General features: G+C 38.9%; 1 protein-coding gene across 3 annotated transcripts in view; it reads right to left on the bottom strand.

Annotated features, from left to right (window-relative positions):
• The window catches only part of LOC125226791 (cullin-3-B), a 30,837-nt gene extending 18,194 nt beyond the window's left edge, over nt 1-12,643 (bottom strand). The window contains exons 1-7 of one of the 3 annotated variants that reach the window (XM_048130888.1): nt 12,504-12,643; nt 11,957-12,123; nt 6,594-6,791; nt 6,083-6,268; nt 5,472-5,675; nt 3,019-3,198; nt 1,399-1,593 (exon numbers count right to left, since the gene is read on the bottom strand). In XM_048130888.1, coding sequence (XP_047986845.1) covers nt 1,399-1,593; nt 3,019-3,198; nt 5,472-5,675; nt 6,083-6,268; nt 6,594-6,791; nt 11,957-12,016 — 1,023 coding nt within the window. In that variant the 5' untranslated portion in view covers nt 12,017-12,123; nt 12,504-12,643. Of the gene's footprint in view, nt 1-1,398; nt 1,594-3,018; nt 3,199-5,471; nt 5,676-6,082; nt 6,269-6,593; nt 6,792-7,056; nt 7,215-11,956; nt 12,124-12,199; nt 12,293-12,503 lie in introns of those variants that run through there. The other 2 variants (XM_048130887.1, XM_048130886.1) reach the window with 2 other exon arrangements.
• Nucleotides 12,644-12,997: the final 354 nt, after the last annotated feature.

The following is a 12,997-nucleotide window of genomic DNA, read 5'->3' as shown; positions in this document are numbered from 1 at the left end:
GCGCGTGTGTGCAGCATGTATACCTGCACGTAGGCGATGGCGTTGGAGCTTGTACACGCACGCCAGCTGTGTAGTGGGCGTGTGTGCAGCATGTATACCTGCACGTAGGCGATGGCGTTGGAGCTTGTACACGCACGCCACCTGTGTAGTGCGCGTGTGTGCAGCATGTATACCTGCACGTAGGTGATGGCGTTGGTGTTGTGGTGCGGCTTCTGCACGAGAGCGCGGCCCTGCTCGCGCAGGTGCGCGGACACGGCGTCGGCCACGGTGTGCAGCCCCTCCGACACGCGCGACAGCAGCTTATACACGCACGCAGCTGTGTAGTGCGCGTGTGTGCAGCATGTATACCTGCACGTAGGTGATGGCGTTGGTGTTGTGGTGCGGCTCCTGCACGAGAGCGCGGCCCTGCTCGCGCAGGTGCGCGGACACGGCGTCGGCCACGGTGCGCAGCCCCTCCGACACGCGCGACAGCAGCTTATACACGCACGCAGCTGTGTAGTGCGCGTGTGTGCAGCATGTATACCTGCACGTAGGCGATGGCGTTGGTGTTGTGGTGCGGCTCCTGCACGAGAGCGCGGCCCTGCTCGCGCAGGTGCGCGGACACGGCGTCGGCCACGGTGCGCAGCCCCTCCGACACGCGCGACAGCAGCTTATACACGCACGCAGCTGTGTAGTGCGCGTGTGTGCAGCATGTATACCTGCACGTAGGCGATGGCGTTGGTGTTGTGGTGCGGCTCCTGCACGAGCGCGCGGCCCTGCTCGCGCAGGTGCGCGGACACGGCGTCGGCCACGGTGCGCAGCCCCTCCGACACGCGCGACAGCAGCTTATACACGCACGCAGCTGTGTAGTGCGCGTGTGTGCAGCATGTATACCTGCACGTAGGCGATGGCGTTGGTGTTGTGGTGCGGCTCCTGCACGAGCGCGCGGCCCTGCTCGCGCAGGTGCGCGGACACGGCGTCGGCCACGGTGCGCAGCCCCTCCGACACGCGCGACAGCAGCTTATACACGCACGCAGCTGTGTAGTGCGCGTGTGTGCAGCATGTATACCTGCACGTAGGCGATGGCGTTGGTGTTGTGGTGCGGCTCCTGCACGAGAGCGCGGCCCTGCTCGCGCAGGTGCGCGGACACGGCGTCGGCCACGGTGTGCAGCCCCTCCGACACGCGCGACAGCAGCTTATACACGCACGCAGCTGTGTAGTGCGCGTGTGTGCAGCATGTATACCTGCACGTAGGCGATGGCGTTGGTGTTGTGGTGCGGCTCCTGCACGAGAGCGCGGCCCTGCTCGCGCAGGTGCGCGGACACGGCGTCGGCCACGGTGCGCAGCCCCTCCGACACGCGCGACAGCAGCTTATACACGCACGCAGCTGTGTAGTGCGCGTGTGTGCAGCATGTATACCTGCACGTAGGCGATGGCGTTGGTGTTGTGGTGCGGCTCCTGCACGAGCGCGCGGCCCTGCTCGCGCAGGTGCGCGGACACGGCGTCGGCCACGGTGCGCAGCCCCTCCGACACGCGCGACAGCAGCTTGTACACGCACGCCAGCTCCGCCGTGCGCGTGTGCAGCAGCATGTGCACCACGCCAGAGTTCTCCATCTGTACAAGACAAATAGAGTTAGTCACTAATAGTCGACTATGGACGAAGAAATTCGCCAAATTTTACTCAATTACAGTGCTGGACAAAATGCATCATACACCGATATATAAAATAAACTTTCTATTATAATTTCTTTACCCTTAAACTTAATATCACAGTTGTATTGGAAAACTTTTAGCTAATTTCATGGCGTATAATATACAGGTAATAATATATCAATGATCGTACAATTATTTTTTTACATGAGTATAAATATAAATATCAGTACTTTAGGCTCTGGACAAATTTGATCATACAGTAATTAAAATACGAATGAAATGCAATGTTGTAGTGTGTATGGCTTTCATCTGCTTTAGATATCGCTGATTGTCTCGGAGGAACATTTTCTGTTAGAAACTGAAGGTATTTATCTAACCCAAGCTTGTTCCTGTGTGTATACTAAAGTAGGCAAAGTGGGTATAATTCAGAATGACATTTGATATTTTCTTTATTTTTCCAATAACTTCCTTAAATTTTGGCTTGGATTGATTACATGAGACTATGTTAGCCATTCAAGCTATTCATTCCTATTAATCATAACAAACGCATGAGATATACATACTGGTATTGTCTTTCAGCCATCGCCCGTCTGAATATATATGATGTGTTTAATAAAGATGACTGAAAGAAATTACTAGTATATTTATTTCATGCGTTCGTTGTGATTCATAGGATTAAGTAGCTTCAATGGTTAACATAGTCTCATGTTATCAATCCTAACCAAAATTTAAGGAAGTTTTTGGAAAAACAAAGAAAATATCAAATGTTATTCTGAATTATACCCACTTTGCCTACTTTAGTAGGTACACAGGAAAAAGCTTGGGTTAGATAAATACCTTCAGTTTGTAACTGAAAATGTTCCTCCGAGACAAGCAGCAATATCTAAAGCAGATGAAAGCCATACACACTTATACATTGCATTTCATTCGTATTTTAATTACTGCATGATCAAATTTGTCCAGAGCCAAAAGTACTAATATTTATATTTATACCCATGTAAAACAATAATTGTCCAATCATTGATATGTTATTGTCTGTATGTTGTACGCCATGTAATTAGCTAAAAGTTTTCCAACGCAACTGTGATGTTAAGTTTAAGGGTAAAGAAAATATGATAGAAAGTTTATTTTATATGTTGGTGTATGAAGAATTTTGTCCAGCACTGTATTTACCACATGGTAAACGAATACCCTAGGAAAAAGTTTAAACGCAATCATGAAAACCTGCTCGCGCTCAATTAAGGCGCAGCCATATGGTTGTTGTTCGAGACCAAGTTGCGTGTTGACTCAACAATGGATGATCTCGGGTTGTGTTTCAGCACGACAGCACGCGCCAGAACTCGTGTCGAGGTAGTGCCAGTCGACAGTTGGATGTGAGCTACGTACCTCGACGATGGTCTTCATGTGTCGCTCGATGAGCTCGTGCTCCAGCACGGCCACGACACGCGGCTCAGTACTCTCGTCCAGGTAGTGCCGCGCGCGCTCCGCCTCCTCGCCTATGCGGGCCTCCACGCGAGCGATGTACACGGCTGCGCTGTTTTCAGCTAGGAACTTCTGAGATTCCATCTATAACAAATAACATGATATTTAAACACATATGGAATCAGTAAAAGTTGTTACATTTGATCATAGCGCCACTGAAATAATAGTAGTAGTAGTAGTAGTAGTAGGTACTTTATTGTGTACAACAGTTTATATACAATTTGTAGGTACAGAGATACAAAGGCTGAGTTTATCCCTATAAGGGATCTCTTCCAGCTAACCTTGGAGTAGATGAGAGGATCGTTCCAGTAGGTAATATAGACAAACTTACAGGAGTACAATAAAGGTCAAAAGTAATCCAAAATATTGCTAACAATTAAATAAACTACATACAATACAAAATTACACTATAAAATAAATTACATGCTCTAGCATGTAATTTAGTACATAAATAAAATACAAAATATGTACAGTCAAGTGTAAAAATATGGGTGCGTACAACTTATCAAAAATATGTCCCATAGCACTTTATGTCGGCGGAATAAGGTCTCGGTACATATTTTTGAGCGGATAAAATCGATACGTATTTTTGCACTTGACTGTACCTAACCAATATACAAATATATCAATACATACATAATATACATATATCTTCTTCCTCCTACCCTTATCCCACGTTATGTGGGGTCGGTACAACATGTCTTTCTCTTCCATTCTCCCCTATCTTTCGTCATCTCAACACTCACATCTTTCTTTCTCATGTCCTCTTTCACACAATCCATCCATCGTTGTTTGGGTTTACCCCTCCCTCTCCATCCATCAACATTCATCTCCAACATTCTTTTGCCTATATGACACTCATCCCTCCTCATTACATGACCGTACCACGCCAACCTGCCACTCCTCATCTTTTCCGTTATAGGCGCAACTTTCAAACTTCCCCTAATATACTCATTCCTGATCCGATCCATTCTGGTCACTCCACACATCCATCTCAACATTCTCATTTCCGCTACGTGCAATCTCCTTTCATCCTCCACCTTTGTCGCCCAGCATTCAGATCCATACAATACAACAGGCCTCACAATCGTCTTATAGATTTTCCCCTTAAGTTTAAGGGGCATCCGTCGATCGCATGTTGTCCCTGAGACCTGTCGCCATTTCATCCATCCCGCATTTATTCTATTTTTCACGTCACGGTCGATGCTTCCGTCATTTTGGAATAATGACCCAAGGTACCGGAAGTCGGAGCAGACTGGTAGGTATACACCATCTAAGGCAATAGGGGAAAAACTGGATAGACCACCGAAATCGCAGAACATCTGTTCAGTTTTGGTTCTGCTGATTTTCAGTCCCACACTTTCCAGTCTTTCTTGCCATTTTCCCAGTCTGCTCTGGACCTCAAGTGCATTTTCCCCAACAAGAACAATGTCATCGGCAAACAGCATACACCAGGGTGCTTCCTCCTGTATGTCCGATGTCAGAGCATCCATAACCAGGAGGAACAAATACGGACTTAAAGCCGACCCCTGGTGTAGACCTACCGCCACATTGAACTTGTCGGTGACTCCAGCTTCAGACCTGACGTGAGTACTAGCTCTATCATACATCGCCTGAACAAGCCGCACATACTTCTCTGGCACTCCCTTCTCTCTCATACACCACCACAGAACCTTACAATATACATATATAAATAATGAAATAACGCATAAAGTATATTATACACTATACAGTATGTAAACCAACGAAAACCATTTACTGAAGCCTGTTAATATTTAAGTTACACAGAGCAACTTTTACTATGGGACCAACACCCAAAACGCGAAATAAAAATTTACTCTCCCATAGGAAATACTTACTATAAAATAAAACTACCTATGAAACTGTCAGAAGATATTTTCGTGATTTCGGGGTTGATCCCATAGTAAAAGTTTCTCAGTATCACCTGGACATTTACGGGTTACAGTAAATGGTTTTCGTTAGTTTACATACTGTATATAAAATTCCCAACCATTATAGAATGCCAAAGTTTCTTCATAAAGGGTTAAGGACTGGTCGATGAAACAACCGACCTGGGAATCCCAGATAAAATACCTACGCCAATATCTGTTATATGGGGAATACCCCCAATAGCGAGTGACTAGTCGATTTTTATATCTACCGCATTTTTTCTGAAAGCGACGTAAGTATATAATAACGAAAATTAGCAATAAAACAATACTTAGTTGTAAGTGACTATTTTTAACCCCCGACGCAAAAACGACGGGGTGTTATAAGTTTGACGTAAGGTTCAAATGTAAGCTTGCAAAGCACATAGTATCAGCAAGGCAGTTGCAACAAATCGACGGTTATCTTACCCTGTAGAACTCAGCAGACTGGTGCAGGAAGGGTTTCTCAAAGTCCTCCTCATAGACAGCGCGGGAGTTGATGCCCAGCACCATGAGCATCTGGCAGGCGTTGCGGATGGCAAGACGGTCCACGACTTCTCCGCGCCGCTCGCGCGCGACCAGCTCGAGCAAAGTCTGCCGCAGGTGGTCGCGGATGCAGCCGTAACGGACGACCTGTATGCAGACATTTTTTTAATTCATTATACGGGTGATGGGTTAAGAATTTCACCAAACCCTTCCTTCGTTGACTGTTGTAATATTGATGAAATTGTCAATGTCACAATATAGTTTTCTTTCAAACCCTTATTTGCCAAGAGTGGCACTGAAACTTGAATAGTTTCATGTGCTCTGTGTCACGTGTACAAACGTGGCTGTATGTATGTGATTATACGGATTGTAAGCTTTTTTGTCAAGAGTAATTGTGGCAGTGATCGCAGACACATCATTATAACAAGTTGTTCAGGTTATTGATAAAACGCCAAAGGTTAAGTGGTAAAAAATCATTTATGGCATTAAGTTCGCATATTGTAATTGTATTTCTTTTGTTCAAAAAAGATTTACTTATTTAGTAAATTACGTACCTGATCTCTAAAAATAATAAGTCCCAAGTTGTAAACATTGTCTACTTCATTTTGCTGCACGTATACCCTGTCCATATACATAAGTATATCTCGTATCATCACCATACTGGTCTGGTGGTCTGTCCATGCATTATTTAATGTTTGAAGGAAGCCATTGTGTAGTGAGTGCAGGACGTCTTCTCTGACCTAGTAAAAGCAAATAGGAATAAATTATATATAACTTTTTATCCAGCTTTTAGGGCAAGTGTTCAGCCAAGGCTTCGTCAATATCAATACCAGTGATATTTACTGGTCTTGTCACGATCCTCGAGATTGAGGGACCAACTGAGATTAGATTTTCAACAAGAAGCATCACATTTTGACTGAGAGGACTAGATTAATTGGCCGAGTGTACCTACAGATATTATGTTTGTTAGTAAATTTTACTGAATATTATGTCACGTAAAATTTTAAAATATAAAAAGTACTGGCAATAATTTGCATCAAAACAAGAGTAAGCAGAATAATTTACTTTTGTTTCAAGATGATGCGTGACCACTTCCTTCAAGCCAGTATAGAGCCTTTCTCCATGTTTGTGTAGGACCATGGTATATGCATTACGATAGAGTTCCTCAAATGAGAGTCCTGAATTATTTTTCTTTTGTATTTCCTGTATCGCATTTTTAAGCAAACTCCATATGCTCTCCACATACTTCTCGTCCATAGTCATCTGAAACAGAAGAACAAAAGTGTTCAGCAAAGGTGCTCAGTAATTTTACTAATTATGAGTGAGGATGCAGCCAAACACAAAAACTCTCAAAGTTTACTACACTCATTTTAAATCACAGAAGCATTGATTTTGCCTTGACTCCAACAATCGATTTTTCCATACAAAAATAAAACTTGTATGATGTCAATATAGAGTGTTAGTGTTCTCCGAACCCTTATCTCACAACACAACCAGCACTATTCTACTAGCATTGTCTGTTACAGACCCATGTGTCTGGATACATTTGATAGTAAGGTTCTGAGTAATTCCATACTTGAAATTTTCGTGTCATCTTGAATTTATCACATGTATTAAATAGGCATTGTACAAAATTAAAACAGAAGTAACAAAAACACAAAACAGTTACAATACGAAAATACAAATAATGGTTTGATATTGATTAAATTTTCCCTCTTGTCAAAATATAATTTATGACATATTGAATACAAATAATTTAGTTCCAAGCCAAAATCAATTTGACATTCCAATTTCGAAATATTGTCATATTCATTAATTTAAAAAGTAATAACCATAAAGCCATGACAATAGACTACAAATTATATTTTGTTTTCAGCCTATTTTACTTTTAGTTCGAGGGATAAGTACAAATTTTGAATGAGTTTATGGTAAATTTTCTATTATAACATTAATTATTTTATTGTGAAATCTGCCTTAGTGTCAAGCATACAATGCATTATAAGTATTATAACTAATCAAGACAAAACCAAATTAGGATTTTTTCAAATAAAAAGTGTTAAATTTGAATGAAGGATCTGTTTACAGCTGTCTACACAGACCGAGACCGCTAAATTCCAAAGAAGATAATTTTGTTCCCTAACTTATTAGGCGGTTTATTCATATTAGAGAAAATAATTGGGACACAAACAAACAATCCTTAATTAAAACATTTATTATACAAGTTAAAGTTGGGTACCTTAAGAATCTCCATCATCTTTGCATGTAAATACAGCTGCCCTACCTTAAATTGAATTTTTGCTGTGGCCCTATGTTTGCTCCATCACTTCACTATCACTACATAGTATAAAACAAAGTCACTTTTTCTGTCCCTATGTCCCTTTGTATGCTTAAATCTTTGAAACTACGCAACGGATTTTGATGCGGTTTTTTTTAATAGATAGAGTGATTCAAGAGGAAGGTTTATATGTATAATAACATCCATTAAATAGTGGAGAAGTACTGTTATTTTTGAGGTTTCTAATGTGATGTCGTAAATAATTACATGCGGGTAGATTATATTTATTTGTCTACCCCGAACATTTATATAAATTAATATCGGGTAGTTTTGTGTTGTTTACATGGGGTGACATTGCTGGGACGTCAGTCTTCCGCGACCACGGCCAGTGCAACCTGGCCGAAACGTTGGGAAAAAAGGTAAAAATAATGTTAATTAATCGCATTCGACCTGTCTGTATGTGACTTTAAATATGTGTACAAAGCGCGAGAACTTAGTGTTATCTTGATAAGGGATAGGGATAGCGATAGGGATAGCGATAATCGTAAATTCGTAAATAAACTTAAAAATAAACTTATGCTTGAAGCGTATTACACTGTTGACGAATTTTTCAACGACGTGCACTCTTGAACTGGTTCACTATACCAACCATTTTGAATTATAAAATTGAAATGTATCTTCGACAGCATGTTTGCATTAACTATGTAAGTTATAAGTGCCGACTGTAGACACTTAATAACAAAAAATAACAAAGAAGAATGTATTTATATGTAATTTTGTTGACATGTAAAACTATGTTTGATAAAGGAATAAATGAATGAATGAATGAATGAATGATAGGGATAGCGATAGGGATAGCGATGTCACTACATAGTATAAAACAAAGTCGCTTTCTCTGTCCCTATGTCCCTTTGTATGCTTAAATCTTTGAAACTACGCAACGGATTTTGATGCGGTTTTTTTTAATAGATAGAGTGATTCAAGAGGAAGGTTTATATGTATAATAACATCCATTAAATAGTGGAGAAGTACTGTTATTTTTGAGGTTTCTAATGTGATGTCGTAAATAATTACATGCGGGTAGATTATATTTATTTGTCTACCCCGAACATTTATATAAATTAATATCGGGTAGTTTTGTGTTGTTTACATCTCCGGTGACATTTTGCTGGGACGTCAGTCTTCCGCGACCACGGCCAGTGCAACCTGGCCGAAACGTTGGGAAAAAAGGTAAAAATAATGTTAATTAATCGCATTCGACCTGTATGTGACTTTAAATATGTGTACAAAGCGCGAGAACTTAGTGTTATCTTGATAAGGGATAGGGATAGCGATAGGGATAGCGATAATCGTAAATTCGTAAATAAACTTAAAAATAAACTTATGCTTGAAGCGTATTACACTGTTGACGAATTTTTCAACGACGTGCACTCTTGAACTATATTTATTTTGCTTGCATGACATTTTGCTGGGACGTCAGTCTTCCGCGACCACGGCCAGTGCAACCTGGCCGAAACGTTGGGAAAAAAGGTAAAAATAATGTTAATTAATCGCTTTCGACCTGTATGTGACTTTAAATATGTGTACAAAGCGCGAGAACTTAGTGTTATCTTGATAAGGGATAGGGATAGCGATAGGGATAGCGATAGCCATAGCGATAGCGATAGCGTTAGCGATAGCGATAGGGATAGAGATAGGGATACGGATACGGATACGGATACGGATAATATGGGTATCGTTAGAGGGATACGGATAATCGGTCGGCGGTCTCTTACAATCAAAGTGCTCTAAGACGATCGTTGTTTGCTTGCTTGAAGATTACGTTTGCGATAAGTATAAGCAAAATGTAAAAAATTGTAAGGGATAATAGAAAAAAGTACTTTTTACCCACCGATCATATAGTGTCGAAATACGGGCTATGTGGGATGTTTATAAAGGTTTCCCCAGCGTATATAGAATTACCTACGCTGTGGTCGATGTGTAATATTTCTACAATCATTGCAAGCAAAAGTATTATGTGCAATCGAAATAATCGCAGATAAATATACCAGAGAAACCTAAGGATCCAAATGAAAATCTTAATGAATACTTTTATTACGCGGGCGAAGCCGCGGGTAAAAGCTAGTTGTAAATAAATAAAAGAGGACTCATGCTAAAAATCTAAATGTATTCTTTGATTTTTTCATAATTGTAGCATTTAAATTGTTTGTATATAGAGCTCGGCACTGATGGTGCCACACCAGCCATTTCTAGTTTTAATTTAATATGGAAATGAGTTATGTCTGATATGACTCTAGTCTAGTGGCACAATTTGATCAAAAGTGTGATGCTAAATACAATTTTTTACAGTGTGTTAATACAATTTGAACTCTGAATACTGCGCTGTGGCACCATCACACTATCGCACCATCTGTATGAATTACTTTTCATAACATTTGGACATTTAAATAACCTATCACAAACTAAACAACCACAGACACTATACACACTAGCTATATTAATCTTTCTAAAAAAATTAATATTTGTCGTAGTTTGAATGATATAATATAATGTTACCTTGTCATGGCTGGTACAGTGTATTAATACTATGAGCCAGCATTAATAGGTTTAACACCTTTGCTGTGGCAATTAACGTACCTAATAATTAACCATACTTCGTAAGAGGTCTAAAGACCCCCTACGGCAGTGAATGTGTTAAGGCAATACTTCAATTAAACTACATGTAGATTTCAAACTGTTAGAAAATGTATATTTCATTCAACTAAACCACTAAGAATTTTTCATCAAGTATGCTCATGTCGCCAGTGTCGCCACAGGTATGTATGAAATTTGTATTATTTATTAGACATCAGAAAAATGAGAGGGATATTGTTTTTTATGGTATAGTCTTACATCTACTTACATAGCCTAACACAAATAAATAAATTTGTTTGGCCTCATCTGATGTCGACTCAGCTAAAATACACTGGAACCCACCCATATATCTACCCTATTCAGACCGAGTGAACAAAACGGAGCTAGTCTATCACCTTTGTTCCTTACACATTCAGTCAAAACATGTTGAATGTCCCCTATTTAACCCCTGATGCAAAAACGACAGGGTGTTATAAGTTTGAAATGTCTGTCTGTCTGTCTGCGTGTGTGTCTGTCTGTGGCATTGTAGCTCTGATCGAATGAACAGATTTGGATTTAGTTTTTTTCTGTCTGAAAGCTGAGTAAGTCGGGAGTGTTCGTAGCCATTTTCATGAAAATCGGTTTACTATGTCGCGGTCGGGGGTTTTTTCATTTTTTTTATTTTGTGGTTATTTATTACAAGCCTTACAATTTGGTGATGGTCTTACTTGTCCTACTTTGGTAAACTGAGCTGAATATTGTTTAGCTTATTATATAGAACTATGGCTGTTAAACCCTTTATTAACAAGAATCAATGTAGATGTATTTATAAGTGAGAACCTGTAATTGGCTTTTTAATTTTATTTTGGATTGTATTGATAACTTCAGCTGTTGGTTTTCCATGTATGTAATAAAAAATAAAAAAAATAAAAAAAATGTTTGTATAGGTAAAGTATTTCACAACTACAATGTAAGCTGAGCTGTGCTTGCAATTGTGAACAAACAGCTTGTTCAATTTATTTAGTTAAAATTCTATTCAACAGCGTTTCTTATAAAAACAATGTTACAAAGTAAGTAGAGGCAAAAGGACACACATAATATTATAGGATCATTATTTTTATACCTAATTAATTACATTTCCATTGACATAGTGTTTGGGTATAAAAAACAGCTAAAAAATTTGAATGTTATGTGATTTTGTTATGTAATAAATTAGTGGACTAATTGTTAGTACTTTGTTGTAAACAATTACACATATGAAGGTGATCTAATGACCTTTTCATTACAATTAACGTCAGCACATACATCTATTATAGCCATTAGACAATTGTATAGTGTTACTTTAGACATGGATGTAATTATGAGGATTTCTTTTCATATTATATGTATTTATGTATTTATTTGTTTATGGATATGCTTTATTGTTTAGTATCTTGATGACAAACCTCAATGTGTTACCAAGTTGTGTTGTGTATGATTGTCCCTGATAAACATGTGTATTGCAATCAATGTCAGCAGTAATAAGCACAGGGTTACTTACAGGAAAAGCTCGGATCCTCATTTTGCCTGGTTTATCCTTAGTTAACGTACTTTTCATCATTTCGAATGCTGGTGATTATACAAACAAAACAGACACCTTTATGGCTTCTTCAACTAATGGCTTATTTACACAGGCACAAATTCTTCATTGTGGGTCCTCATTAACATCTGAAATTAAAATATTATTAAACATTGCGAATAAGCAAACGTCACTTAGAATGATAAACACACTGAGACTCCATACTCAAGTACAGCTGCAGAGGCCACTCTGCAACGTGATTTGTTGTGTTTTATATGTAGTAATTAGCACTTATATAAAAGATACATAATTATAAATGCTTCTTTTATACATTATGAATAGCAATATATGATAAATATTCCTACGAATATTACAATTAAAATTAGAATATTGTAGATTGACAGGCAAGTCCGCTCAACTATCTCTGTCTTTCACATGTAAAAGAGGAACTTCTTTCTCTAACTTTTATTCCCTTTGTAAATCACCAGTATAATTATTCGTAATAAAATTATGTGCAAATGAAACTTACACGTAATGAGACTTTTAGCCGTAATGTAGATCAACAAAATTACACCCAAGCGTAAAATAATATGTATTTTTATTCTGATAATATTCTCCAATTGTTTCAATTTATTTCTCTTTCCGACATGACAGTAACCGAGTATAAAGTTGCCAGTTAAATAAAAATAAAAGTTTGCTATAGAAATGAGAGGAATAAATTAATATTAAGTACTTTACATTATTTTTATGTTAAAAATGTACATACAAATATATTTAAATTCATTTATAAATTTTTAATGCATTGTATTCTTTAAAAAAAAATAACTATCTTACCTTCAGCATATTCAATTTTGTGTCAGAACTAAGATTGAAATATCTATTCTTTAATAATATTTTATGTATTCAAATATGGTGGAATATTACTTTTATTTAATTAAAATATAGTATACAATTATTAGAAACAAAATAACAACCAAAGAGAAAATCACGTAACAACTTTAATACCAGAGTTACCAGGTGTAA

The sequence above is a fragment of the Leguminivora glycinivorella genome, chromosome 6 (assembly GCF_023078275.1).
Source record: "Leguminivora glycinivorella isolate SPB_JAAS2020 chromosome 6, LegGlyc_1.1, whole genome shotgun sequence".
NCBI lineage: Eukaryota > Metazoa > Arthropoda > Insecta > Lepidoptera > Tortricidae > Leguminivora > Leguminivora glycinivorella.
Note: the sequence above shows the minus strand (reverse complement) of the source record. Positions and strands in the feature narration are given on the sequence as shown.